Source organism: Sminthopsis crassicaudata, chromosome 2 (assembly GCF_048593235.1).
Source record: "Sminthopsis crassicaudata isolate SCR6 chromosome 2, ASM4859323v1, whole genome shotgun sequence".
In the NCBI taxonomy this organism is placed as follows: Eukaryota; Metazoa; Chordata; class Mammalia; order Dasyuromorphia; family Dasyuridae; genus Sminthopsis; species Sminthopsis crassicaudata.
Window position 1 is genome coordinate 420,467,499 of NC_133618.1, and position 24,352 is coordinate 420,491,850.

At 36.2% G+C, this 24,352-nt stretch overlaps 1 protein-coding gene across 1 annotated transcript in view; it reads left to right on the plus strand.

The window, feature by feature from the left end:
* Window positions 1-24,352, plus strand: part of TENM2 (teneurin transmembrane protein 2) — a 985,642-nt gene that overhangs the window by 799,022 nt on the left and 162,268 nt on the right. Inside the window, 1 exon segment of the mRNA XM_074292010.1 lies at window positions 7,274-7,396. Coding sequence (XP_074148111.1) covers window positions 7,274-7,396 — 123 coding nt within the window.

Below are 24,352 nucleotides of genomic sequence, written 5' to 3' on the forward strand. Positions count from 1 at the left end.
TAAAAACTCCTTTAAGATTTAATTTTTTAAAAAAATCTTTCTTCTGCCTTATTTCCACCTTTGTATTCCTTCTTCCTAGAAACATTTCTAAAGGTCTCTCTTTTTTTTTTTTAAAGGGGAAACACAAAACCTATTATGTTTCCCTAAATAATAATAAACAAATATCAAGAGAACAAGTTTGATAAATATGTCAAATATGTCTGGCATTGCTTCAAATTAGTTTCCAAACACAAATTTGTTTTTTGTTGTTGCTGTTATTGTTTTTACTAAGGTGATTCCTCTAAGTTAAAGAGCTTACCAGTAGAGGATATTTATTGGGGACTAATGACTAGTTAAAAAGGGTTGGGGGGTGTGGAAAGAAGGTATCTAATAGTTGATAAACCTTAATGACATTTAATAAGCAATTGTTTAGTTTAATTGCCTTGTTAATTCTCCATTAAATGGTGGTAGATTTAAGAATCTCACACTACAAGTCTGTAGTATGTGTGGAAAAACAGTAGAAGGTATAGTAAGTTATATAACTCCAGTGTTGCGGAATTTTTTAAAAAAATATTAATGTTTATTGTTATGGGATCACTGCAAGCTTCAGGATTTTATTTTATTTTATTTTTGGGGAAGCAATTTTGGGTTAAGTGACTTGGCCAAGATCATACAACTAGTGAATATTAAGTATCTGAGGTCAAATTTGAATTAAAATCCTCCTGATTCCAGAACCATTATTTTATCCACTATGTCATCCAGCTGCCCAGAGCTTCAGGATTGGTTACCCATGCAGATTTGTCCTGTCTTAGCGTTCTCTCCTTGTTTACATACACCAAGGTAGTATATGTACTTCTCTCCCCTGTGCCATGCAAAGGGCATGTCAGATTTGGGCTTTGGCACAAGCTAAATTCCATTCTGGGGATAACAGACCAAAATTGGCAGGGGTAGGTCAAGAGATACAGCCTTGATGCTATACCTTTTACCTCTGGCTGTTGTTGCCTGAATGGACTTTTCCATCCTCTGCTGTAGAATGCTTAGGACCCTGACTACATATTGAGTTCTATGACCTGGTATTGTTTTCTCTTTCAATCCTGATATATCCTCCCCTGCCACTTACTGGGTTACATGTAATCTTCCATTTTCAAAGAAAAGCCAGATCTCTTCCTCCGGTCATGTATTGACAAGCCTGCTCTTTCAAGATACCCTCTGCTCCCAGGTGCCATCTCTACAAACACAAAGGAACCTTGGCCTCCATGCTCATATTCTCTGACAGGGGATGAACGATTCTCTCAGAAGAGTTTCTGACATATTGATTGGCTTCTTGTCAAGTTGATCCTCTGTCAGCCAATGAGCACAGATAGTTTGAAGTGGCACCCAGCATTGCTCCTATGAACCCTACTTTCTATTTCAGACAATCCTTATCTCTAGCTGATAATTTGCTAGGGCTTGTGGGCTCCCAGTGCTTATGATTTGGGAGGAGATTTCCCATTAATTGTAACTGACATAGCTCTATTTTCTTCTTGGTTTGGAGTTTGTTAGAAATAGAGCCCCACATGATAACAGTGGATCCTGTAAGAAAATATTACCTCAACTCCACTTTTTTTCCCTTGTGGAGTTCCTTTGCTCCTCTGGCTGAAATCCAGCATCTGTGTGTGGTCTGTCTGCTTGTTTACAGGACTTTTTCAAGGTTCCATAAAAGTACTATACAATTACTTGAAGAGCAAGTTGAGAGTATGGCCACTTATAGTGTTTTAAATGACCAATTTCCCAAGCTACTGCCTGAAATTACGCAAGCTTCTATCCCATGGTCCTTTTTCTATCCTATTGAGTCCCTAGAGAGTAGAGTCTGTCAAGTCATGATGAATTATACATTTTCGTTTTAGGGGAGAATAAATAATCATTAGAGAGCAGGCCTCCTAAACTCATTCCATTTGTGACCCAAAGGTGGTCTAACTTGGACCTCCATGCATGAACTTTCAGAACATTAAGACTCAAGACATCTTAACTCTCCAAAAGATATCCTTCTTTGAAATGTGAATTCAGTAAGGCTAATTTTCACCTTAAATTATGAAGTGATCAAATGATCAAGAACAAACAAGATTTCCAGTCACAATACTTTGTACATAGTGATTAATAATGCTTTTTTCATTCATTAATTCATTTATTCACTCATGCATACATGCATGAGCTCCTACTCATTGCATTCATGCTTCCTGCCCTCCCAGCCAGTAGCAACTGGAGGCACAGTAATGCTGTGCCTCAAGTCAGCTGTATTTGTTGACATTTGAATAGGTGTATGATTTAGTGCTGATTGTACTCTAGGATCTATAAGCTACCCTATAAAAGGGAGCTTTTCAGTCTTATAATATATCAGGCTGCTCAAAGTTTCCATAGAGACATGTTTGGGTATCACCATGCTTCATACCTCAGTAAAGCAGAATGCTAATTATGGCTATCTCCCAATTCTTTGAACTGTAAGCAAGAGGGTGACATGTATAGGTTGGGACTAACCTAGACCCTAAGTACTAAGGCCACTTGAAAAAAAGAAGTCTGGAGCAATCACCCCTCTTTTTTACATTTTTTTGTCAGTCAATCCAACCCATTCCTCTTCCTTCCTCATTCTACTTCTAACCCTAGAATCTAGCCCTAACTAAAACTATCCCCATTTTTCAGGGAAGAAAACTGAGAAATCTAGTAAAAGAATGATTTTTGCCATCAGGTACATATCCATTCCATGGCATGAGAATTTAAAGCCTGAGAGTCAGAAATATATCATTATCTCAGATCACTTTCATATCTCAATCCTCAGTCCTCTCTCTATTTCCACAAGCTTCATGTGGCTGACATTTCTTTCCCAAACAAGAGAATGAATGGAAGATCAAGAAAAAAGTACAAACAAAAGCCTTTTTCTGACACACACACACACACACACACACACACACACACACACACGAGAGAGAGAGAGAGAGAGAGAGAGAGAGAGAGAGAGAGAGAGAGAGAGAGAGAGAGAGAAGGTCCATACCCCGAAATAATTCTCACTTATTTACTTAGTGTCCAATTCAGCAACAGAAATGTGCCCAAACTTGAGTTTCCTTTCTGTTGTATTGCTTCCATGGGGAGGACAGATCTTGTGCTTGGTTGAATTGTCTTTTTCCTTTCTTCCCATCTCCCTCTCATTTTCTTGCTTTTCTTAACACTTCTGAGAGCTGTCTGAGAAATTGCCTGCATGCTCTGACCCCAACCCTTCTCACCTCAGCTACAGCTCTCATGTTTTGAGTAGCCTTTTTTGCAAAGGGATTCTGCAAGAGAACCCCCATACAACAGGCAGAAGGGATGTGAGTAATGGAAAAATGCAATATCTCAAGCCAAGAAAAATTTTGTGGTTCATAAATGCTTTCATTAGTTTACTCATGAAAGATTGAAAAATTTGGCTAGCTTCCCTCCCCTTCCCCAAAGTCGACTTGTCTTTAAGTGAATGACAGCATAAGATTTAAGGAGAAGATACCCACTCCTTTTTAAAAATTATCTTGTGTATATTTTATTTTTTAATTACATGTAAAAACAATTTTTAGCATTCTTTTTTTTTTAATTTTGAGTTTCAAATTCTTTCTCTCTTTTCTCTTCTCCTTGAGAAGACAAGCAGTTTTAATATAGATGATGCATGTACAGTCATGCAAAACACATTTCTGTATTAGCCATGTTTTGAAAGAAAACACAGCTTCCCTTCTCTCCCCACCCCACCCACAAAAAAAAAAAAAAAAAAAAAAAAAGAAAAAGAAAGAAAGTAAAAAGGAGTATGCTTCAAAATACATTCAGACTCCATTATTATTTTCTCAGGAGATAGATAGCATTTTTCATATTAAATCCTTCAGAATTGTCTACCACTCTTGCCTCCCCTTCACTAGATTGGTGACAGATTCAGATTAAAGCATAATGACTTGTCTAGAAAACATATTCAAATTTTATCACAGATACTAGCTGTGTGACCCTGGACAAATCATTTGACCTTTTTCAGGTCAGTTTCCCACTAATAAAAACACCACTTTTCTCACAGAATATATTTTTTTAAATTTCAATAGTATTTTATTTTTTAAATACATGTTAAGATAGTTTTCAACATTTGTTTTTCTAAGACTTTATGTTCCAAAATTTTCTCTTTTCCTCCATTACGTCCCCTTTCCCCAAGATAGCAAGTAATCTGATATAAGTTAAATATATTTCCACATTTGTCATATGGCCTCATAGGATTATCATGAAGATCAAATAAAATATTTATAAAGGGCTTTACAAATGCTTAATTTTGTCCAGTCATTTTCAGTTGTGTCCAATTCTTCATGATCCTATTTAGGTTTTTCTTGGCAGAGACACTGGAATGGTTGGCCATTTCCTTTTCCAGATTATTTTAAAGATGAGGAAATTGAATAGGGTTTAAGGATTAAGTGACTTGCCCACTATGACACAGCTAGGAAGTGTCTGAGGCCAAATTTGAAATGGGTCTACTGACTCCAGGCCCCTCAGTCTATCTAACACCTAGCTATTCCTTGCAATACTTAACACACTATATAAATCAATTAGTTAGCAGCACTTATTAAGCACTTATTAAGTGCTAAGAGCTAAAGATATACAAAGAAAAGCCAAAAAGCAAATTAACAAATCATAGTTCCTGCCCTTCAGAAACTCACATTCTAATGGGAAGATAATATATAAATACAAAGATATTAGAAACTTATCATTATTAATAATAATACTATCGATAGGACATTAGGAAGATTGGCATCCTTTGACTTTGCCACATGGATGCTCAAATTCCTTGGATACATATGTAAAATTAAGACTTGGACTAGAGCTTTAACTATACCTGGCACACCTGTATCTAACTCAGAACAGGGAGAAATGTTCCCCGAAAGAACTGCATTTTGCATCCCTTATGGGTTAAGCAGATGGCTCCAGGTAAAACCTGATAACACAGTAATATCATTTTTTAAAAATCATTTAAAAATAGCTAATTCCTTGCCTACCTTCACCTGGTAATTACAAATCAGAAGCTATCGTTATCTCGAAGCAGCCACTCTTAGTTTTCATTTCCTGACCTCTGTGCTGTGAAAATATGTCATTATCTGAAGCAGTAGAATTTGGTTGCTTCAAGTAAGTGACCTACATATAACGTATAAACTGCACGAGAAAATTAGGTGTTACCTTGACAGAAAATGTACTGTAAATGTCACTTATTCTTATTAGTATTTATCATTTTTAACACTTGGGTCCAGCACTGCAGAGTAATGTATAGAAAAACTATGGGACTCTCAAATTAGAAAGTATCTGAAATAAAAGACAGGTATTTAACCATAAAAACTTGGCTGATTTAAATCCCTCCACACAACTCTGAAGCTATATTGTTTGAAGAAAGATTTTTAACCTTAATAGAATGCAGTATGACTTAACATGGTAGTAGGAATGCAGAATTAATTGCTATGAGAGCAATTTCCTAAGCATTGTTAATTGCATTTCCTGTGGTTAATTGTTTCTCCCGGTCCCTGCATCAAAATCAGAACCTGTCTGTGTCAACAGACTTTTCTTCATGACAGTGCTGGGAATGTAGCAACATCGTTAACCTATGTCCAGATAAAATATAATACAGTTTTAGTGTGGCTATTGTGTGGGGAAAAAAATTCAGTAGAATTGTAAAATCCCTTTAAAAAGAAAGGAGGGGGTTGGATCAGGATCTCATAACCAAGGAATTTGAAAGGAAAGAGTTATTTTTTATTTTGGTTTTTTTTGGGGGGTGGGGAGGAGGAGCAAAGAAGGGGTATTACCTTCAACTCTGTCAAAAGGATAAGTTTAACAAAAGCAACAAACTAACAATCACTTCAGATGGATATGTTCTCGCTAAAATAATTGGAGAGTTCCCACAGAGTAACCAAGAGGATCAAGTAGGCCCCTGTGTCAATCTAGAAGGTTAATACACATAGAGTGAAGAAAAGCCAATGCTCTCAAGGCTGTCTTGTTTCCTTAGCAAAAGAGAGCCAGTGAGACAGTTCTGGTCTCTTACTTTATCCTTTAGTTATGTTAAAAAGAGAGATGGAGATAAAGATAGAGAGAGACAGACAGAATGAGAGAGAGAGAGAGAGAGAGAGAGAGAGAGAGAGAGAGAGAGAGAGAGAGAGAGAGAGAGAGAGAGAGAGAGAGAGAGAGAGAGAGAGAGAGAGGGAGGAAGGAGAAGAAGAAGAAGGATCAGAGAGGGACAATTCTGGTCTCTGATTTTGTCTTTTAGTGAAGTAAGAAAAAGAGACAGAGAAACAGATCAGGAATCTCTCAAGCAAGAGGAGAGACAGAGAGACAGTTCTGATCTCTGACTTTGTCCTTTAGTGAAGTAAGAAAGTGAGAAAGACAGAGAGACAAGGAGAGCAAAGAGAAAGACAGAAGATAGGCAGAGACAGAGAGAAGAGAGACAAAGAGAGAAAATAGAGACAGAAAAGAGAGACAGAGAGAGTACACAAGTATACTGTGGAAATGTTAACTTCAAGAAAGTTGAGGGCCCTTGACACTTTGAAAAAGTCAGGAATATTGGAAGAAAAGACTTATTCACAATCTGATGAAAAGTGGTACATTTAATAATAAGTGAAAGAGAAATAAAGGAGAGGAGGGGACAATGCTAGGCATTTCAAATGTCAATGGATGGAAATCAACAAGAAGACAGGGTTTTAAATGGGCTGAGGAAACCACTGGTACAACTGTTGTTTTGGACCCAGTCTTTCTCTTCTTGCCTCTCTCTCCCATGGAGGATATGAGTGTGCTGACAGTTCTAGTGTGGGAAAATCAAGTTTTCAGAGCTGATTTCAAAGAAGAAATAGGGCCCTCTGTAGAAACTGGCACTGCACTATCTGATCAGGGTCCTTTGCCCTAAATTTGAGAAAAAACCTGGCAAAGTAACTTTAACACAGTAGCATACCTTTTTTGTACCATATTTCCTAAGGGAATAATGATAGGAACTCAGGAGTAGCCTGTCCCAGGAAGCATCCTTCTCTAGAATTAATTAGGAAATCTTGGGCTCATTGTCTTCATTCTCCCACCTGCCTCTTTTAGGCCTTTCTCTCTGAGATTGCAAGTGGTTGTGGCATAAGATATGGAGCAACTAAAAGCAGCTGCACTCTGCCCATCTCTGTGGCAAGCTGTTTTGGATGTCTCATCCATAAAAAATGGATTTACCTGAAAAAGGCTACTGGCACACCCCTCGTGACATTTCTAGTTCTGAATTATATATTTATTTTTCATTACTTTGTCTCTCCTGCAGCAATGCATCTGCTCGGACTCAATTGGCAACTACAGCCGGCAGATGGACACACCTTTAACAATGGGATAAGGACCGGCTTACCAGGAAACGATGATGTGGTAACATTGCCATCTGGAGGCAAAGGTGAGGTTACAGCTGCTGCTTGCCCTCTTAAGGTCACAGGAATTCAGAGCTCTTGCCAGCCATTCAGTTTTTAATCCAAATTTTGGAAGGTATGCAAAAAAAAAAAAAAAATGCATTTGATGGTCTTTTGTAAGTGCCCACATTAAATGCTGTTTGCTGTTCCTGTTTGTTTGCTATGTTTGGCTGCATTAAGTCTGTGCTGGCTCTTTGCCCACATATAGCAATGTGCACACCTCCACTATCTACATTGATTGGCACAGTCCTTCAGCTACTTGAAGGAATCAAAAGGACGAAGTAGCAGCAGCAGTAGCAGCAGCAACAACAGCAGCGACATGGGCCTGAGCAGCAGCAGCAGCAGCTATAGCAGTAACAGGGAAAGGACATTCTTATCAGAAGAGAGAGCAGCAAACACTTGTATGTTGTTGTGGTAGAGACCTATCCCACTAGGAGAGATCCAGTTTCCCTAGGGGGGACAAGGCAAAGCCTGGCTCAGCATGAAAGAGGAAAAGTAGTGGCTGTTCAGTCTTCAGAGGAAATAGCAAGTAGTTTTGACAACTAGCTAACAAAGCTTCCTTCTTATAACAGCAAGGGGACAAAAGAAATGTTTATTGAAGCAATCAGGCACTATATTCTTCTAGAGAAAAAATAGGTGCTAACAAGGTGCTAAAAGGGGAGAGGAAAAGCAAAAAGAGAAGGGGGGTGAAGAGGGAAGATTGTAGGGAATGGAGACATGAAATAATTAAAAGAAAACAACAGAAAATGCCACATTTAACCAGCTAACATGTTGCCAGTTTAATTCAGGATCAAAATAATAAATATGTAATGTTGCTGTTGGGAGTTTCTCTAGCTCCAAAATCTATACCCTCCCCCTTGGCATAAACAAATCATATTAATACTACTTATATAATAATTGACATGAAACAACAGTGAATCCAGAACTGAGTTTACAAGACCATGGGTTTAAATCCCACCTCAGGTACATTCTAGCTATATGACCCTGGATGAGTTGTTTACTCTCTCAATGTCTAAAATTATGAATTATGGAAGAGCTTCTGATCTGCATTTTCCGGGAAAGTTTCCTTCCTGGCAGCTTTCTATAGCACATTCTAGCTATGTGACCTTGGATAAGTCATCTATCCTCTCAATGTCCCAGGCAACTCTTAAGATTATGAATTATGGAAGAGTTTCTGATTTGCAGTTTCTTTTTTTTTTTTTTTTTTTTTCTTTTTTTGCTGAGGTAATGGGGGTTGAGTGACTTGCTCAGGGTCACACAGCCAGGAAGTGTTAAGTGTCAGAGACCAGAATTAAACTCAGGTGCTCCTGAGTTCAGGGCTGGTGCTCTATCCACTGGGACCCCCAGCTGCCCCTGATTTGCATTTTCAAGGAAAGTTTCCTTCCTGAGGGCTCTCTATAACACATTCTAGCTGTGTGACCCTGGATAAGTCATCTATCCTCTCAATGCCCCATGCAGCTCTCTAAGATTATGAATTATGGAACAGCTTTTCATCTGCATTTTTCAGGCAATGTTTCCTTCCTGGGAGCTCTCTGTATTTATGAAATCTCAGATACAGACAAATTATTAATTTATGTGTTTATATATACTCACATATATACAAAAGAAATCATTGTGACTTCGTCAAGAACAAGTGTATCAAACCTACTGTATTTCCTTTTTTGACATAAATATTAGCCAAATAGATGAAAGGAATTCTATACATACATTTTACCTAAAGTTAGCAAAGCATTTGATAAAAGTATTTCATACTTGTCCTATGGGAAGAATGAAATGATGTGAACTAGTTGATAATGTAATTAGACTCCAGGCTGCTTAAAGGACTGGGTACAAATTGTAGTTATTAACTGTTCAATGTCATCTTAACCAGATGTCTCAAATGAAGCACCCCTAAGATCTGTTCTTGACCCTGTGCTATTTCATATTTTTCATCAATTTCCTGTATAGAGAGCAAGTAAAATTCTTATCTCTTTTTCAGATGACCTAGAGAAGGAAAGGATAGCTATTACAGATTTGGGATTCAGAAAGAGCTTAGCTAGAATATTATATAATAAAAAGCTTTTATATTTATTATATCATATATTACTGCATAATAAAGATGTATCTTTAAAAAAGATGAAGCTAAATTAATATAAATGTAAAGACTTATTTTGGAGTTCAAAAAATCAATTTCACAAGTACAAAATTTGGGGGAGGCATGATTTGACAGAAGTCCAGGAAGAAAAATCTGGGTGGAGTTAGTGAAACATAAACTCAATCACTGTGATGTGGCATCCAAAGAAACTAGTATGATGTCTGGTTGGGTTGAGATGCATTCCTTCTGGATTAATGCATTCAATTTTAAGAACCAGAGTCTATGAAGAGCATTGATAACCTAACAAGTATGTCAGTGAATAGTAGTGAGAGTGGTGAAAGACTTTGAGTCCATGTCATATGAGAATTAATTGGTTACAAAATCAAAGATATTCAGCCTAGAGGAACAAAAAAAACAGGGCATATGGAAGCTATCCTCAAGCATTCCAAAAGATGTCACTTGGGAGGAAAAAAAAACTGGGGAAAGAGTGGTTGTTCTAAGCCCTAGAGGGTAAAATCTGGAACATTGAAGGAAATTGAAAAGAGCTAAATTTAGATTTGATGGGATTAGGGGAGTAAAATGTGGGAAGGAGTGGTGGTACAGGACTTCTAACAATTAGTGCTGTCCAAAAATGCAATGGACTGTTTTGAAAGGTGATAGTTCTCCTTCCCATATTGGAGGTCTTCAAACAAAGACATGTGATCTTTCAAGAGTAATTCTTTTCAATTGTACAATAGACTAGCTAACTTCCGAGGTCCCTTAATTCTGTAATTCTATGATACAAGTACATATACCATGCACATGTACAAGGGCATACCCACATACACACACACACATCACTCACACACACGCACACAAAACCTCTGATCCATACATATTCCAAACCATATTAACATAACATTAAGATTTCCAAATACTTTAGCCTTGGGAGGTAGATATTATTTGTATTGTTAACTCCATTTTACAGGTGAGCGAACTGAGGCCTCAGAGGTTTTAAGAAATTTGCCTAGGGTCACATTATAAGTAAGTATTTGAGCTGGAATTTAATCCCACATCTCTGCCTGATTCAAGTTAGATGTTCTTTCCAAGGTCATCTTGCTATCTCTAATTACCCTTGTATACCTCTATCGTTCACTATAAATTAATCTTAAAGATAGTTGTTGGCTAAAGAATTTACATAGAAAAAGTTTTCTTTTAAACCTATATTATTTATAGAAAAATTCTTATATTATTTTATCCACTGGTCTTTGGAAGGCATCTTGGAAATTTTTTTACTCCAACTATTTTATTAGAATTCCAAACATGAAAGGCATCATATGTCCTGCTACTATTTCTTTAGGTGAGATAAGACTGATAGTTTAAAAGGTATATAAGAAGGATTTCATGGTTTTCTGCCACAGAGTTTTTCATTGGTCTTCCGAGACTTACTAGCTAATATTGTTTAAATTTCTTTTCTCATTGTTGTAAAAATGCTAAGACTTTTGGTAAAGAAAAGGATGCTTTTTATGTATTTTCATTCCTTTTTTTTTTAATCTTGGAGTTAACAATAGGTATCTTCCATTGCTGAATCTATTTAACATTTTTGTCAAAGATTTTCAAAGTAGATTACAGTGTGAATTTTTAAAGTTTTTAGATGACACTAAATACTTATGTATTGTCAAATGTAAATTTTTAATATAAGAATAACTGGAAAACTTACACTTCCGTTTTGGAAAATTAAAAAGAAGTTAACATTTATTAAGTACCTTGTATGTACTAAATGGCAGCTAGGTGGCACATGGACAGCTAGGTGGTTTAATGGATAGACTCATCTTCCTGACTGCAAATCTGACCTCAAATATTTCTAGCTGTATACCTAACCCTGTGTGTCTCAGTTTCCTTTTCTGTAAACTGACATGGGGAAAGAAATTGCAAACCACTCCAGTATTATTTCCAAGAAACCTCAAATGGGATCCCAAAGAATCAGACACATCTAAAAGGACTAAACATTGTGCTAAGCACTGAGAAATTCAAAGAACTTTAAGGAAAAATTTAAAAAGATGGGAGAAAATATGTTCAAAAGTTATAAAATTAATTAGATGGTCCAAGTCTAGACCTTTTCATTTTGATACTCCAAAAGCTTCTCTATCTGCGTACCTCTCTCATAAAACGCATTATCATACCTTTAAAAACTGTAAGGGCAACTACATTTCTAAGTTTTTTGTTTTTTTTAATTGGCCAAAATAAAATTATATATCCCAATACATTTTTCATGAGCTGCTTTAAAAAATAGATCCAAATCCTATTTAATCTGAGTAATTAAAGTTATTTACTACTTCTGGGTGTTTTGTTGTGTTGTTTTCAGCTGGCTTCTTTAAATATTTTTTGTAACTATGTTGTAAAGTTAAAACTTTGAATTCTTTGGAAAGTGTGAAGATGGGTGGCAGTGTGTAGTTTTGTAAGGAATATGCTATTGTTGAGTATATGTGTGCATAAACTTACACATCATATAGTCAAGTTAACAAGTGCCAATCAAGTATTAAATGTAAAGGCAAAAAAATAGTCCCTGATGTCAAGGCGCTCATAATTTACTGAGGAAGACAACATGTAAACAATATACAAATGAAATATATACAGAATAAATGAGAAATAATCAAGAGAAAGAAAAGGCACTAGACTTAAGGAAAATCAGTAAAGGCCTTCTGTAGAAGATAAAATTTTAATAGAACTCAATGGAAGTGAGGATGTGGAAATGAGGGATGGCCCCAGCCTTCTTTTCAGTAGAACAAAAAGCATATCTTTAAATTAGTGACCTCTAAAAATATGAAGTCACTGAAAGGCTTTTCATTTGGCATATTTAGTGCTACTCCTATTATCTTCTGCCTCCCATAGGTCCTGTTAATATCTAAGTATAAGGTAGTCAAAACCTTTTCTGAAATCATGTCTTTCCCCAAAAGAGTTTATTAGATGTTTATATTAACAAAGGAAGAAACTCTTTCTTGTGGATATTTGTTTGTTTTCATATATGAATATGGCATGCTAGGAAAAAATGTCTTTTAAAAAATTCCATACTTTGCTAAATTTAAGATTTTCAAAATGAAAAGTAAGATTTAAATATATATTTTACCTAATTATAAACCCCAAATAGTTTGTGGTATATAGAGAGCTAATCACAAAGATAGGATAACCTGAGATTTAACCCTCTCTGTGAGATATACTCTCTGTTTGACCCTAGGCAAGTCAGTTAACCTTATACTACTTTCCAGTGAGGTCAAATTCAGGAGGGCCACATATTGTCTTAGAAAACCACTAATTGCCATTATATATGTGGTATTATATTTTTATTTAATTGTTTAAACATTTCCCGAATACATTTTAATCAAGCAGACCTTTTGCTGGCTTCTGATCCTGTTTTACACCTGGCTCTAGATCAGAGCTTCTTAAATTTTTTTCCATTTGTGACCCCTTTTTGTCCAAGAAATTTTTATGTTATTCTAGGTATGTATAAAATCAGTATACAAATCAAACATTTACTGATAATAAATCATAAAAAAGAAAAAAAACTATTTTAAAACAAATTATTTTGGGGAAGTTAGCACAATGGATAGAGCACCAGCCCTGAATTCAAATTTGGTCTCAGATACTTAAAACTTCCTAGCTGTGTAATCCTGGGCAAGTCTCACTTAACACCAATTGCCTCAGCAAAAAAAAAAAAAAAAAAAAAAAAAAAAAAAATTGTATGTATTCTACCATTTTTTAAAGACAAAAGCAAATTTGCATGCTAATGAGTACTTGTTTTTACACAAAAAATAAATCTTGGTAGAATATTTGATTCCTTTTACTGTTGTCAAATTTTTTGTGATCCTCACATTCAGTTATGCACTTCCTTATGGGATCATGACTCATAGTTTAAGAAGCTTTACTTTAGATGACTGTTTAAAATTACTAAAGGCAGAGAAGATGCTAGCTTCCATTGAGAGGAATTTCCTCCTAAAGTTATTTCTTATGCTTATTCCTCTACCCTTGATAACAGGGGAATTGATGTAATAGCAGGGACATTAAAAGTAGCTTGGCCTGTGATACCTGGTTGGTGCAGCAAATTGATCAGGAATCGAAAGTTTCTTCCTGAGTTCAAATAACAGCCTCAGACATTTTATTAGTTGAGTGACTCTGAGAATGTCACTTAACCCAGATTATCTCCTCCCAAAATATCTTGGCATTTAAATTGAAGGACAAATCCTAGCCCAACATAATAAAAATTTCAATCTGAATCCTCAAATAGGATCAGACCAGGTTCAGGAACTTTTAAGTATGAAAGTTTAAAATCTAAAGTACCTGGAATAGCTTTGGTATTTCCATCAAACCTTCAAGAAAAGACTCTAGATAAATTGGTTTATCCACTGACCACCCTCATCCTCCTCCCTCCCAATTCTATATGTTTAGATAACCTGAATCAATTCCTATTGATTTCTTATCTAGTGTTTCAAAGAGGCAATCAAGATATATTGGCAATAAGTTAATTAAATAACTCCCCCCTCTATTTTATGTGATATACAATAATCCTTCACTCCCATAATGTTTTAATCAAGCTACACCAGTATTGCCAGAGAGGTTAATCTTATTAAGCAATTACTGAATAAGTATCCTGCAGAAGCAAATTAAAATGTAAGCAAAATACTGCCATGTGAGCCCCATGTAAGATGGCACATCGATAGAGATTTCATTACCTGGTCTTTAGGAATGTTTACACTCCTCAGGTTTGGAAACGAATCTAATAGACAGAACAACCCACACACCCTGATGTGTTAGTGGAAACAAAGCACTTGATTAATTACTTGAAAGGAAATATGTTCTTTGGGCTTTCTTCTTTTTTCTTTTTGTTTTCTTGTTATTGTTTTCCATGTTTTCACTCTCCAATTAACTCTTAACATGGTTTGTTATTGTGTTGCATCTCAGAAGGAAAAACACATGTTATTAGAATTGCTGACCATTATGTATATTTCTTGATACAATGAAATGAATTCATATATCTTCACCACAAATGATTCAAGAGTACAGGAGCCTACAGATGCAGTGTCTGAGGGAGTACCTTGAGCTAATTGGGTAACAGGAAGGTATAAGGAAAGAGATTGGAGGATTGGGGAGAAAGTACAAAGAGAAGGACCATGAAGAGGAAAAAAAAAGACAAATTACAGAAGATTTAAAGAAAGTTGAATTAGACAAACTACAAAACAAAATGGCATTTTAAGTAAGAATTCCATGGGCTTTTAAAATTCACCTTGCCCTTTTTACCCTGAATAGATTTTTTTTTTCTTTTGAGTCCCAGAATCATAGTAAATACAATGCTAAAAATAGCAATAACTTTCCTTTGGGTCAGATTCCCCCATGTAATTGAATTATATAATCTAAAATGTATCACTGAAAGATTATTGTGGTGATGTGATCTTTTAATTACAGAGAATGTCACTTAAAATATTCCCATGAAAATGTATTTTAAGTTGAAATGTTTGCCCCAAACCATTGGAAGTTGACAATATTGATTATGCGTTAGTCAATTTTTTTTTTTCTTTCTAAAGAATAAAATAACCCATTACAATGACTTTTCTCAAATATTTATTTGTGAAGGTCAGCAGAACATTGGGGCATCCACTTCAAAAGGTCTTGTGTTGCTGAACAAGCTTGACTATTCCCCCGTCCCATTCTTCATCCTGCTCTAGCTTGGGCTCCATCAATGCCAGCCTGTCTGTTTTAAGCCCCCTACTTTCTCGGTTTATAACTCAGCTGTAAACATTTATTTGTGCCTGGAGCACATTTCTTTCCTACCCTTCGAAAAAAAATCAGAATTTCCAGATGGTATGCAAGTTGGAAGGAAAAAATGGCAAAGACTGTTATTCTGTTTAGAAACATGTTTTTCTACACTTGCCCTTTCAGCAAAAACTTCATAATGATTTTTACTAGTTTGGCATAGTGTACAGAATTAGGAGCCAGATTAGCAGGGTGGTTTGTCATGGCTTCCCTGGATTCTTCCTATCAGCCTCCAAATGAACACAGGGCAGGATCTCAGAACATTCACCCCACACACACTATGGAGCCTTTCCATTATAGCCAGAATTCTAGAAAGAATCAGGGGTCATTACCCCTAGGACCTCTATCATAGGGCACACATTGTGACCTCTTGGAGGCAGATAGTTTATTGGGTTTACAGAATCAAGACAAACTGCCATCGCCTCAATTTCAATGGAATTTTGTTCTTTTACCATTCACAGTCAAGAATATCATCTTTAGAGAGATGCTTTGGTGAATGTCAAGTATCTTATTTCCCACTTAGGGAACATTTTTTTAGTTAGAAAAGTCTTCCAAGTGGTGAGCATCATTGCACTTTGTTTTTTGTTGTTTAGTTTGGGGAAACTGGAGCTAAGACTTCATAGGTGAGACACTCCCTCTTTTTCTGTAGAATGGAACTTGCTCTGTGATATATATATAACCATAGAGAGTTTCCTAAACCCACTGAGTTCACTGACTTGACCAGTGTCACAGCCAGTATTTGGCAGCAGCAGGTTTTGAGTCCCTCTCTTCCTGATTCTGAAGCTAGCTCTCAATCCACTATGCCATGCTGCTTATCTCTGATGTTGGTGTTATCAGTGTTATTTGTTCTGTTTCTCTATAATACCTGACTATGCCCTAGGGGTATTTTGCCCTCCTTCTCCTAAGGGAGATGACAAGTGTGAAAATCCTGACTGTACAAAGTCTCATCTCTGATTCCGTTTGGATCCTCTGAATGAATAAAACTAGTATTCCCTGGGCCATGAGAAGTGTAAATGTTTGTTCATAATTCATAAGCAAAAGAGTTTACTATTTTTGCCCAAGGGCACAAAGTGGGATTTTTAAAAAGGGGTTAGAGACTAAATTCAGTCACTAGTTTGAAAATCAGAAAGCTGTTGAGATCTCATAATCCTTCATATATAATCTGAATACCAACACAAAAATAATATTGATCACAGGGTTGATAAAGTGCATCCACAAAGATCCTGGTGACCAAATGAACCATGAAGCTCTAATGAGAATTTTGCTGGAAGTCAATGATGATTTGGAAACCAGAACTCCATGTTGCTTTTACCATCTTTATATAAGCTTAGTCCCTGGGCAGTGAAGCACTGGACCTCTGGAGGATATGTACAGTCATCTCTTAGTTAAACTGAACTCACAGATGGCTGTCCTGATTTCCAAATAAATGGAAGCGAAGTGTAATGACTGAAGCAATATTCTGAATTCAACTTTATTTGCGGTAGATAAAAATATGTGAGGTGGAATAATCTGTGTAGCAGATTTATGCTGAAGAGTCCTCTGAGTTCTGTTAAGTTTAAAAAGTATTAATATAAGGCTTCATTTTCATGTCATGAATATGGCTTCCTTTCCTTATCGCTTGTTTGGGAGATAATTTCACTGTTTCTGTAAATGAATTATGGCAACATTTTCTGAAATGATTAGTTCCTAATGTGGATATAGAAGGCTGTCATTTTTCCCCTCATCAGTCTTACTTAAGTGGTTGAAGTTTTAGGTACATGTTTCTGAAATGGGCAATATCTCCAAATTTACATGAGCAATCTTCCGTGGAGTTATAGAGTTGGACTGCCCTGGAAAATTGATCATTAGTGTTGCCTTTAAAAAGTCTGCAGATCTAATCTTCAAGCCAGTGATGAACCATCCAGAACCATAATTTCTTAAGCATCTTCTTTTAAGGGTGAAGTGATTATCATCTTCCAAATGTTCTCCAAACTGCTTCTAGTTATAATAACAAAGATAGAGGAAAGCAGACGGTATGGTGTCCAGAAGGAGATGAGACCTAGGGATTATGAGTTTAGTTTAGTCCTACTGACTAATATATTATTCTCGGTTATTGAAGTCAATTAAATAGCTGCTTCAGTTCAAAAATTGCATCTAGGTGGCACAGTAGATAGAATGCCTGGTCTGAAGTCAAGAAGATTCATTGTTCTGAGTTCTTCCTGGACTTTTACTAACCCTGGGCAAGTCACTTAACCTTGCTTCCCTCAATTCCTCATCTGTAAAATGAACTAGAGAAAGAAATATCAAACCACTCCAATATCTTTGCAAAGAAAACCCCAAATAGGGTCATAAAGACATAACTGAACAAAAGCAAACTCTAATGTAGAGTGAATTTATTTAATAGGAAATATACTTTAACCAATCATTTAAAAAGGAAAAAGCATGATCTTTTCTAATTGTTTCAATTTACACTTATGCACATACTTATACACACATGCTCAGAGAGAATGCTTACTAACCTATATTGGTTAGCCAATGATTTAGGAGAATCACAGTATTATATTAGTTGAGAGACCTGAAATATTTGTTTAACCTTCTCATTTTCCTGATGGTGAAACTGAGGTCTAGAAATATTTATTTCACACAGCTAGTTGTGGCAGAAGCAAGAATCCAATCATAGGGTTTGGGAATTCAAAGTGAAGATGTTTCTTTTTTGTTTCTGTATCACTAACACAGTACCTAACACCAAATAGATGCTTAATAAATTGTTAATTGATTGATTGACCTCAGCAAACCTTCTAATCAAATCCTTATTTAGTAAAAAGAGAAAAGAAGAAAGGAAAGAGGAAAGAAGGGAAGGAAGGAAGGAAAGGAATGAGGGAAGGAGCGGGGGAGGAAGGGAGAGAGGGAGGAAAGAAAGAAGGAATTAATTCCTTCTATCAAGCAGTAAGTGTTCATTAAGTACACTAATATGAGCCAGATGCTGTGACAGTTATCAATGAACATTTATTAAGCATATATCATGTGCCAAACACTATGACAGTCAATAGCCAGTAAACATTTATTGAACACTTACTGTGTTCCAGATACTGTGCTAAATACTGAGTAGACCTTAGAGATACAGATACAATAATAAAATAATTCCAATTCTCAAGAAGCATATCTATTATTGGGGAAAGTAACATGTGAATAAAAAGTACAAAACAAATAAAGCTTGTTAAGGAGGAAGAACCCTAGAAAGATTAATGTAAAATGTAGTACTTGAGTTCTGTCTTAAAGGAAATGTTGTGAAACAGAGGTGAGGAGGCAATGATTCCAAGTATGCACAAAGGCACAAAGCCAGGGGAATGAATGCCATGTGTAAGTGACAGAGAGAGAATGCCATCTGAGCTGGATAGTAAGGGGCAAACTAAATAATGAAGCTGGAAAGGCAAAATGGGGATAGTCTATGAAGGACTTTAAAAGCCAGAGTAGGTTATATTTTCTTTTAGCAGCAATAGCTGATTACCTATTTATTGAGTAAGAAAATGCCATAGTCATATCTGAACTTAAGGGAAACAGCTCTTCCACCTAGCTAGGGGTTAGACATTTGAAGCAGGAAGACCAGTTTAGGAAGCTCTTACAATTGGGTAACAGGTAATAAGAACCTGAATGCTAAGGTTACACTTTTGTGAGTTGAGAGAAAGAGTTGGATATAAGATATTTTGAACAGGTACAAAATGCAAGATTTGGCAATTACAGATATGTGATGGGGAAAGAGGCATCAAAAATAGCTCTAAGCTTACTGATCAGGGATACTAGAAGAATGGTGGTACCTTGAAAAGAAATAGGGAAATTTGGAAGAAAGTTTTAGGCATGTGGATTTGAAGGCTTCTGGGTTATCCAGTTTGATATATCCAGTAAGACAATTGGTGATGTGGAACTGGGATCCAAGAAAGGGATGGGACTCCAATATACAAAGCCTTTGCTTAAAGATTTCCATTAAAGAGGAAACCACAGCCCTCCAAAGCAACCTGTTCCACTCCAGGATAGCTGAGATTGTTAGAATTCAGGATGGAATTTGCTTCTTTGCAAATTTAATCAATTTCTTCTCATTCAGTCTTTTGGAACCACACAAAACAAATATAATCCTTCTGTGTGAAAAGTCCTTAAAGGGCAGCCATCATATCCCTTCCTTAGCCTTCTCTTTTCCAACTTAAATATCCCCAACTCCTTTGACCACATGATTTCATAATTCTTCACAATGCCCCCTCTATGGGCCTATTTGCTGGTATGTGGTAAAATAGATCAAGCACTAGACCTGCAGTCAGGAAAACCTGAATTCAATCTAGATTTAGATACTTATTGGCTGTGTGATCCCGGGAAAGTAACATAACCTCTCTGTGTCTCAGTTTCTTCAGTGTAAAATGGAGATAATAATAGTGCCTCACAGTCTTATCCCAAAGGATAAGATGCTATATTATATGTGAAGTGCTTTGTAAATATTAAATCACTATATAAGTGCTAGAATTATCATTATTCACATTATTATTATTATTATTCCTCTGTTCCATCTGTTTCCATACCTTTACATTAATTATCCTCTCAGCCAGCTATGTTATTCTTTTACCTCTACCTCTTAATTTCCACATTTTCTTCAAGCCTCTAAAATTATTTTGCAGTTACTTTGCATGTATCTTACATGTTTTATATAATTTTCTCCTCCATTGCAGTGTAGATTTCTTGTTGGTCAGGACTGGTTTTTATCTAACTTTATGTATTTGCATCCTCCTTGCTTAGCACATTGCCTGGCACAATATGGGTAGTTAATCCCTTTTGATTAGCAGATTAATTATAAGTAGGGAAACTAAAACATAGATTCCTCAGTAACCCAGGAAGGCCTGTCACTGAGATGGAATACAGTGTAATAGACAACAGTACTGGGCATGGAATCAGAAATATCTGGTTTCAAATTCTGTCTCAGATATTTATAATCTATGTGACCATCGAGGACAAATATCATAACTATCCTGATTAGTTTATTCATCTGAAATGATGAATTTAATTCCTATAGTATCTGACTTTCAAATTTTTCATGAGGATTAATGTGATAATGCAAATAAATTGTTTTGAAATTTCAAAGTACTATGTAAATGACAACATTCCTGATGATTATTATTATTTAAATGGTAATATGGTATTGTAGATAGGAAGGAGGCCTTAGAATCAAGAAGACCTAAATTCAGATTCCATAAGTTGACATGTACAGGTTCTGTGACACTAGCCACATCACTTCACCAGGAAGACTTGAATTCAAATCCATCCCCAGACATAAGTCACTTGACTTCTGTTTGCCTCAGTTTCCTTCTCTCTCAAATGAAGATAATAATAGCACTTATCCTGCTTGGTTATGAGAATGAAATAAAATAATAATAATTATGAGACATCTTGTATAGTGCTGAATACATAGCAAGCATTACTTAAATGTTAGTGATTATTATTATTATTATTACTTAACCTCCCAGTACCCCAGGCAACAACTCTAAGACTGATTTAGAGAGCAATTGCTAATCTGCACTGGGAAAAGAATTTTCTCTAGAGGAATTTCCTGCACCAATAACAAATGGAACTAAAAAAGAAATATACAGGATTACAATAATGATAGAACTTTAGATTGAAAGCTCTTTGAGCACCTATCTTTTGCCTTTTTGTATCCCCAAAGCTTAGCACAGTATCTAGTACCTAGTAGATAATTAGTAAATGTTGATTGGTTAAGTGAAACATTGCTTATTTTCTAGTTGCTTGGAGCATTGAGAATTTCAGTGACCTGATTTTTCTAGATTAATGCCATGTATATTTTTCTTTCTAGATATTGATCAACACAGATAATATAATATAATATCCAAGAGAAGCTAAGTTAAAATAGCTATATTGGGTAGAAAGAGGCCTGATCAGAGCAAAACTTTTCCAAAGTTGAAATAAATTAAAATAGGATGGGATAACATTACTGTCTAAAAAGTAAGCAGTGTTTTGACACTAGGGATTCATCTGATTTTTTTTCCCTAAGCAGCAGCTCCTAGGGAGGTTGACTCTTTCTCTCTCAGCCCACAGCACTGGCATTTGGCTTGACATTATCATAATCCAGTATATTTCTCTTGTAGCTCGACTTGTTTGATCTCATTTTCTTGTTTCTCTCTCTCTCTCTCTCTCTCTCTCTCTCTCTCTCTCTCTCTCTCTCTCTCTCTCTCTCTCTCTCTCTCTCTCTCTTCTCTCTCTCTCTTCTCTCTCTCTGTCTTTGTCTCTCTCTCTCTCTCTTCTCTCTCTCTCTCTCTCTCTCTCTCTCTCTCTCTCTCTCTCTCTCTCTCTCTCTCTCTCTCTCTCTCTCTCTCTCTCTCTCTCTCTCTCTCTGTCCATCCTCTCCTCTCTTCCCCTTTCTACTCTCTCTCCTTCCCTCATTTCTTTCTCCTAACCTGATTTTTTCCTCTTTCCTTCTGTCTCCCTTCTTCCCTCTCTTTCTGTCCCTCCCTCTTCCTCTGTTCATCTCTTTCTCTCTGTTTCTATCTCTGTATGTCTCTGTCTCTGTTTCTATCTTAGTCTCTGTTTCTCTAGCTCTCTCTCTTAACATCCTGTTCCACTCCAGATCTGAAACATCTGAAAGCCTATCAGAAATGAGGGAAAAGCCCATTTTAATGAAATATAAAGGTGAAATACTTTTCTATCAATAAGTATTTATGAAGCATGTACTATGTGCCAAGCATAGTGCTAGGTACCAACAAAGAAAGAACTCTCAAAGGGCTTGTATCTCCAGGAATATAAAAGGACAAATACAAATATAATTTTAATAAAAAATTTTTCCATATGAAGAGACATGAAGGGCTCTCCATGCCAGGAAAACCTGGGCTCAAGTTTCACTTCAGACACATTCTGATATCATCCTTCTGCTTGATTTTAATTCCCTCTGGCCTTATTTGGCCCTTTTGTGGGTTATGAGGAAAAATATGATCATTTCCATTCTAAATGTCTTTTGCATATATTCTTTGCCTTCTTTAAACAAGACTCACCCACTAATCCAGGAATTTTTAATCAGTCTGCTGTCCCAAATCCTCCTCCAAATAATCTCTGTTCCATACATTCATAATTGAAGGAAATGCTAAATTTCACTTAGAAGTTAGTGAAAATAGAGATGTAATCTTTTCCTACCCAAGTTCACAAATTCCCTGAAAGGCAGCTTAAGAACAGGTGTATTAACTGATTATGTTGTTTTCTTTTAAGATTTTACAGTTTCTTATTCACCCAATAAATATTTATCAAGTACCTATTTTGGTCTAGTATCTGAGGATTCAAAAAACAAAAATAAAAAATAATCTTTGTCTTCAAGAAGCTTCTATTCTATATGAAGATATAACTTGCAAATAGATAAGGCCACTGACAACCCCTGAGATTAGACAAGACTTGCCATAGAAGGCTGCACCTGAGCCAACCCTTGAAGGAACCTAGAAATTCTCATCTGTAAAACAAGAGATTCATTTGTGAGGTCACTTCAAACTTGAGGTCCAAATTCTTAGGAACATAGAGGGGGTAGAGTAGATAGGCTACTGAAGTTTGAGCAAATCTGACCTCAGATACTTGCTGGCCAAGTCATTTAACTACACTCTGCCTGATTTTCTCCATCTGTAAAGTGGAGATCAAAATAGTCCCTACCAATTCACCAACTTTAAACCTATATAAATTCTGGTATTATTATTAGTGGTAACAACAACAACATGTATGTAAGTGGCACAGAAATAAAAGATGGAATATAAAATTCAGAAAGCAGCAAGAAGGGAAGTTGGGATGGAAGATTGTATCCACAAAGGGAAGTTATATGACATAATACTGGAGAGGTAAGCTGATGCAAGGCTGTGCAAAGCTTAAACTGTCACACTCAACAGTTTGCATTTATTTCTAGAGGCAATAAAGAGTCACTGAGGATTTTTGAGCAGGGGAGTTGCATGTTCTGTTTTCTAAGAAAATTATTTTACCAGCTGTGTGGAAGATGAATCATAAAGGGAAGAGAAACTGGAAGTAAGGAGAACAGTTAGGTAACACTGCAATTATCAGAGGAAGAAGTAATCATGGCCTGAATGAGATTGGTATCCAAATGAATGGAAGCCCTGAATCAGAGTTGTGAGTGGTGAGCAAAATGGACGTAATTTGCTAATAGGAATTGAACTGTTGTCCAATATAGAGGACATATGCCTTACTAGCTTGATCCTACTAAAGTATCATAAACAGGTTACCACTTCCAAGAATAATCTGCAATTTCCTCCAATTTTTTTTGAAGCAAGTCTTTCCAAAAGTCTTTTCTTTTCCTTTTCCTTTTCAATCTTTTTTAGGTATATCTGACGTTTTATGACCACATTTGGGGTTTTCTTGGCAATGATACAGCAGTGGTTTGCCATTTCCCCTTCTCCATTTTACAGATAAGAAAATTGAGGCAAACAGGTTTAAGTGACTTGCCTACACATCTGAAACCAGATTTGAACTCAGAAAGATAAGGCTTCCTGCTTCCAGGTCCCACCTAAATGGCATTCATCTTTTTCAGCATGTTTCCTAATGAAGGCAATAGAAGGGATTCCTTATTTATACCTTTTCTAAGTGCAATCTTCCTAGTGTAGGTATCATGTGAATTTTTAGTTAATTACTTTTATCCCTGTATTAAGACTGGGAATTACCTACAGGTCTCTATTTTTCCTTCAGAGTTCAAATTCCAAAAGATGTCAGTCACTGAGAGAATATGGGTTATGTGGGGTTAGGGTGAGGAAGTGATTGTTCCTTGCTACTAAGAAATCCTCTCCAGGATTTCTGATAATATTCTGGGAAGGGATAGAGAGTTTGTTGAAGAAACCTCCTACTACATGTTGAATGCTGGTAAGTGGATAGTGCTACAGCATTTTTTATACCAACCTTTGGTTGTTATAATGATGATGGTGATGGTGATAATAATATAGCATTTACTATGTGCCAGATGAAGGTATCAGGACAAATGAGGGAGAACTTGTTAATCCTTCTAGGTCTCCATGCCCTTTTTCTAAGATCAATAAATAGGAGACCAGCCATGTGGTGAAAACATTACGTTTTCCATTGA